Source organism: Nicotiana attenuata, unplaced genomic scaffold (genome assembly GCF_001879085.1).
Source record: "Nicotiana attenuata strain UT unplaced genomic scaffold, NIATTr2, whole genome shotgun sequence".
Classification (NCBI taxonomy): Eukaryota; Viridiplantae; Streptophyta; class Magnoliopsida; order Solanales; family Solanaceae; genus Nicotiana; species Nicotiana attenuata.
In genome coordinates, this window is record NW_017670265.1 from 1050302 (window position 1) to 1055181 (window position 4880).

Sequence of the window (4880 nt, forward strand, 5' to 3'; positions counted from 1 at the left end):
AGAATAAACAATCCTACTAATTACTACAATTAATCTAAAAAATAATACTAATAATTATTTTTAGTTTCTAACTCGATATTGGGTACAGTCAGAGATCTCGATAACAACATACATCTATAACATCTATTCACTATAAATCCAACCTTTTTTCGGAACCGATTTTTATGTTATGCTATAATATATGTCTTATATAATAATACTTCTCTAAACAAACGAACTTGTTACAGAGAGATTTGACTATACTTGCATTAGAATCCTAACTAATCAAATATTCTTGTCACATAAGACTCATTAAAGAAAATCTCTATTCCTGGGATTCAAACCCAGTTGGTATCACCACAATAGTAGATTATAAATTAAATTTTAATTAATGAATAAACAAAGACTAAAACAAAAGCCAAAAAGAAGAATCAAAATCATTATTCCAAAAAAATCCTTCACATTGTTCTCCCCCTTCCCATCACCCACCCACCCACTCCCCTCATTTGCTATTCTCTGTCTGGTTCCGAAGAAGACTCGTAAACATCATCTAAAATCTCAAAAATCAGATCTACTATAATGCTTCTCAATACGTCGCCGTTTTATTCAAATCCTCCATCATCATCCATAGATCTGCTGATGTAATTCCGCTATATCATTTTCCAAATTTTCTCTAATTTTCCTCGGTAATTTTTTTCGCATGGATTTGGACGAATTCCGATTGATTTTATCGGAATCGAAGGTAGATGTGTGGACGATGATCGACGCGGCGATTTCGGTTGCATCGGTTGACTGCGGCGATGAATTGAAACATCGCCGTGACGGAATCGTCGAGAAGCTGTATTCTACGCGCTGCCGGAGCTGTAACGACGTCGTTAACGGTCAGTACAGCTTAGATAATGGCCAGACAGTTACTAGAAATGTGGAGACGGTGATGAATAAGAGTCCGTTAACGCCGGAGTCAAATCATCGGAACAACAATACCAGTAATGATAATAAGAATGATGACGAGGAAGAAGATGTAGATCCATATGGAGGATTATTTGATGATGATGAACAAACTCGAATTCTAACTATCAAAGAACAACTTGAAGATCCACAACTGGTATAGCTTACAGTAATTCTTTTTTATTTTTTTCTCATGAGTAATTTATTAATTTAACTTATTATTAATCAGTCGGATGAGGATGTGATTGACTTGCTTCAAAGTCTGGCAGATATGGATATTACATTCCAAGCTCTCAAGGTGAGGTTTTTTGATTTTTCTTTAAACTATTTGTTTACTTTTGCTTTTAGTCGTTGTTTGTTACATTGAAGGTATTGTTTGGAATGAAATTTTGGTTAGGAAACTGATATTGGAAGGCATGTGAATCGACTGAGGAAGCATCCATCAAATGAAGTTAGGAGATTGGTGAAGATGCTTGTGAGGTTTGAATTTCATGAATTTTGTTGTATGAATTTTTTTGGATTCTGGTAGTTGAAGAGTAGTTACAGCTGCAAGCTTTTGTGATCCCGTTTCTTTTCATTATTGTGAGATTCTTGCGTTTGATTTGATTTTTTGCTTTGTTGTCTATGGCAGAAAATGGAAAGAAACTGTTGATGATTGGGTTAGGCTAAACCAGCCTGAACAACATGGGTCTTCAAATCTTATTGGTAATATCATCCACAAAAAGACAGATTTAGTTTCTCCTTTGTGTTTTTTCTTTCACTAAAAGGAACACAATAGATAGATGATGAAGGTACTGATGAATTAGTTTGTTAATGGTAATGGGGGCAGCTGCTGATGGAGACTCGCCCCAACAAAATGTACCGAAAAATCATCTGAATGGTCATCATCAGGTAAGTTTAAGGAATTCACTGATGTCCAGTCTGCTTTTTCAGTTGTACGAGCAAAGAAAGAGTGTAAGATTGGAGGACCATTTGTTGCAGATTCTAAGTTTGGCAGTTTGAATTTATTTCTTTTTTAATGATTTTTTACAGGTTCCTGACTTCACATACTCACCGAATCCTCGAAGTAAGTATCATAATGGAATCTGATTCTAACTTGTCAATATGGTCTTTTGCTTAAAAAGTTGCATTTGATATGCATTTCATCAGCTTTGACCAATCGTTTTCTTTTTAGATGGGAGTTCGAGTTCGGACAGGAATAATTCCGAATCAGAGTACAAGCCAAAACCTGTTCCCCCGCGGAATGTAACCCCAACTAGACCACTGCAGTCTGCTCCTAAACCTACTTCTGCTCCTCCCCCAAGTGTATTATGCTCAACTCTTTTACTCTTTTATGGTTTACTACAACTGTGTCTCTTGATAAATTATGCGGAATTAGTGCTAGTTAAGTATGTCGATTAATGATGAGATGAATGGATTGCGTCCCGCTCCTATGTTAGAATATAGTGCATGCTTCTTTAACCTTGAAGCTCTTTCAGTATTTGACTAAGGATAAGTTGGTGTAGTTAGCTCAACTACTTAACATATAATAATGGTAGTAGGTCCAATTTGTCTACTGTTGACTACTGTCACATCATTCAAGTTCACTTGCATCTTTTTTCACATCATATATGGTGTTTAACTTGTACTTATTTGCTACAGCATCTATTGCTTGATGACCAACTGGTGTGATCGGAATATAACTAACTCGGTCTCTGTTACTGGGTGATTTGGTTGTATCTGGGGGAGCTAACTATTAACTTCCCCTACTTGACTAATATAGAAATGCAATGCAGCCATATTGGTTATTGCTGGTGAGGTGCAAGACAGCATAACAAACAGTACATGTTTGCTGTAAAGTTCCAGATTAAGATAATTTTAAAGAGTAACAGCAGGCTGTCGTGTTTTATGTTGGAAACGGTCTCTGTTCTGAGGGAACACCCAACATATGATTGTGTTTAACTTGGTGTTTGCAGAGACCTCCTCCAAGGGAATCAGCCATAGATCTTGAAAAGCTAAATTCAGCAAGAAGGCGGCTTCAGGAGAATTACCAAGAAGCTCAAAATGGTCTGGTTTTGGATTTTAGAATATATTGCTGTATTATTAGCAGTAGCAATACTACTACAATTCCTTTTATGGTTTGTTGCTCTTTTTGGATTATTGACTGGGCTTTGTTTGTTGGTGTATTGTTTTGCTTTGTGAAGCTAAAAAGCAAAGGACAATACAGGTGATGGATATTCATGAGATTCCAAAACCAAAGAACGGCTTCTTTGCCAAGAATAAAGGCGGCTTTCAGGGCAGGCATCATCGCTGATTTTGTCAGAAGCCCGTTTGTGTGTACAATAATATACTTCTCTATTGTTTGCACGCATCTGGTCTTAAAAGTAAAAACTCAGCATTTGTGATTACGGGATTTTACCCAACGGTTCATCCCTGTTACTACTTTTTTCTTTCCAATCGAAAACCATAAGCGTTTTATTTAGTACTTCTTTCTACTTTTTGGTAAATATTCAGAAGCATTTGTTGGATGTCGACATTTTGGAAACACGGATAATTTCTTTTGCATTTCCCAGAAGAAAAAAAGGCACGTGGAATTTTAAAAACTTACTCAAGTTTGGTTTTGAAAATTATGGGGCTTTTTGTTTGCAGATTCTGCATCAAAAGAAATGGAAAAGAATGAAAAGCAAACCCGGGTTTCCTCCTTTTTGAAAAAATAGTGATAATAATTGTTTCACTTAACTCCGGTATTCCTTTGTGGCGGAGTGCAGATAAAATTGTCTAGCATAGTTACCCGTTGTTGGAAGGGAGGGAATTTTTAACATGAATGGAAATAATATAGCTTTTCTTTAACCTGTTTGGGTTAGGGTGGGAAAGGGACTGTGCCATTCACGGGGAAATACTTCGGGCGTAAGGATAGACCATTTTTCTTCCCCATTAATTGTCTTTCTCTTTGTTTCCTCACTTTTCAAAATAGAGGTTTAGTGAGTACTGTACTTCCTTTGTTCAAAAGTGGTAGCCACTTCTTAGTTTTTGAAGGAAAGCAACAGAACACTCTCTTCATCTCAATTTGTCTAGTATAAAAAAGAGAAGATTTTTATATACAAGCTAAATATGTTAAATGCAAAATAACCTTGTGTTAGTGTTTCTAAGATAAAACCTACATTTTATTATAAAAAATGACAATTTTAATTCAATTTAGCTAATTAAGTTAGTCCTATTACTCCTTGTTTAAAGAACATCAAGTTGGAGATTAGATCATAGGAAAGCAAGTAAAATGGTCCATGCCACAATGGAATAAGTGGACCCCACACAGCAGCCCAAAAGTTGCTGCCTCTCCTTTCTTACTCGGCCCATTTTTTAAAGCTTTGGACCTAATTTTCCCAACATGAAATGAAGAATGGGCTTATGCACTTGAACTCCAACTTGCCTATGGCTTCTGGATCCAGATATGCCCTCCCCTTCTCCATTTTGGATATGATTGACGATTTAAGCTAGCGTTATAATGTAGCTCTCAAACTCTGAGCAGTGAGTATAAAGTGGATATATTCAGTGAGCTAGTGCTTTCAATATTCGAAGTTGATGTTGAAGAATTATCCATTATTCATCATATTTCTGTTGCAGAAATTTATTTATTTTTCCTTAAGCACTAGTATTTGTTAGCTCCGCATTTGTGTCTATTCTTTTACTTGATTAACATGGATTGTTATCGCTGACCAGAAAATCGTCAATGCTACAGACCGATTGTTTGTCGCAATGAATTTGCGAGAAAAATTTTGATCTCTTCCATGAGGTTCCTGATTATAATTCGATATGCTTTGTTTGCTTTCACGGATTTGACAATACCGAAAGTGTGCTTATATACCAAATATTTACAAGTCATAAGTTAGTCATTATAACTCATACGTCCATCAAAAAGTTGCAACAATTGTTTTATCTAATCTCTCTAACAAACCATAGTGCTAATTCAGGCGAGA

General features: G+C 36.0%; 1 protein-coding gene across 1 annotated transcript; it reads left to right on the forward strand.

The window, feature by feature from the left end:
* Window positions 1–425: 425 nt before the first annotated feature.
* LOC109236948 (probable mediator of RNA polymerase II transcription subunit 26c) lies at window positions 426–3413 on the forward strand. The gene is made up of 9 exons (XM_019403188.1): window positions 426–1084; window positions 1157–1225; window positions 1325–1407; window positions 1559–1632; window positions 1757–1818; window positions 1960–1993; window positions 2102–2232; window positions 2883–2973; window positions 3111–3413. The coding sequence occupies exons 1-9, from the start codon at window positions 680–682 to the stop codon at window positions 3218–3220; spliced, it is 1059 nt and encodes a 352-aa protein (XP_019258733.1). The 5' UTR covers window positions 426–679; the 3' UTR covers window positions 3221–3413.
* Window positions 3414–4880: the final 1467 nt, after the last annotated feature.

Coding starts and splice junctions, on each gene's coding strand:
- LOC109236948 (XM_019403188.1), top strand. CDS start 680: ATGGATTTGGACGAATTCCGATTGATTTTATCGGAATCGAAGGTAGAT. Junction 1,633..1,756: donor TGGGTCTTCAAATCTTATTG/GTAATATCATCC, acceptor TAATGGGGGCAG/CTGCTGATGGAGACTCGCCC. Junction 1,994..2,101: donor ATACTCACCGAATCCTCGAA/GTAAGTATCATA, acceptor TTTTCTTTTTAG/ATGGGAGTTCGAGTTCGGAC.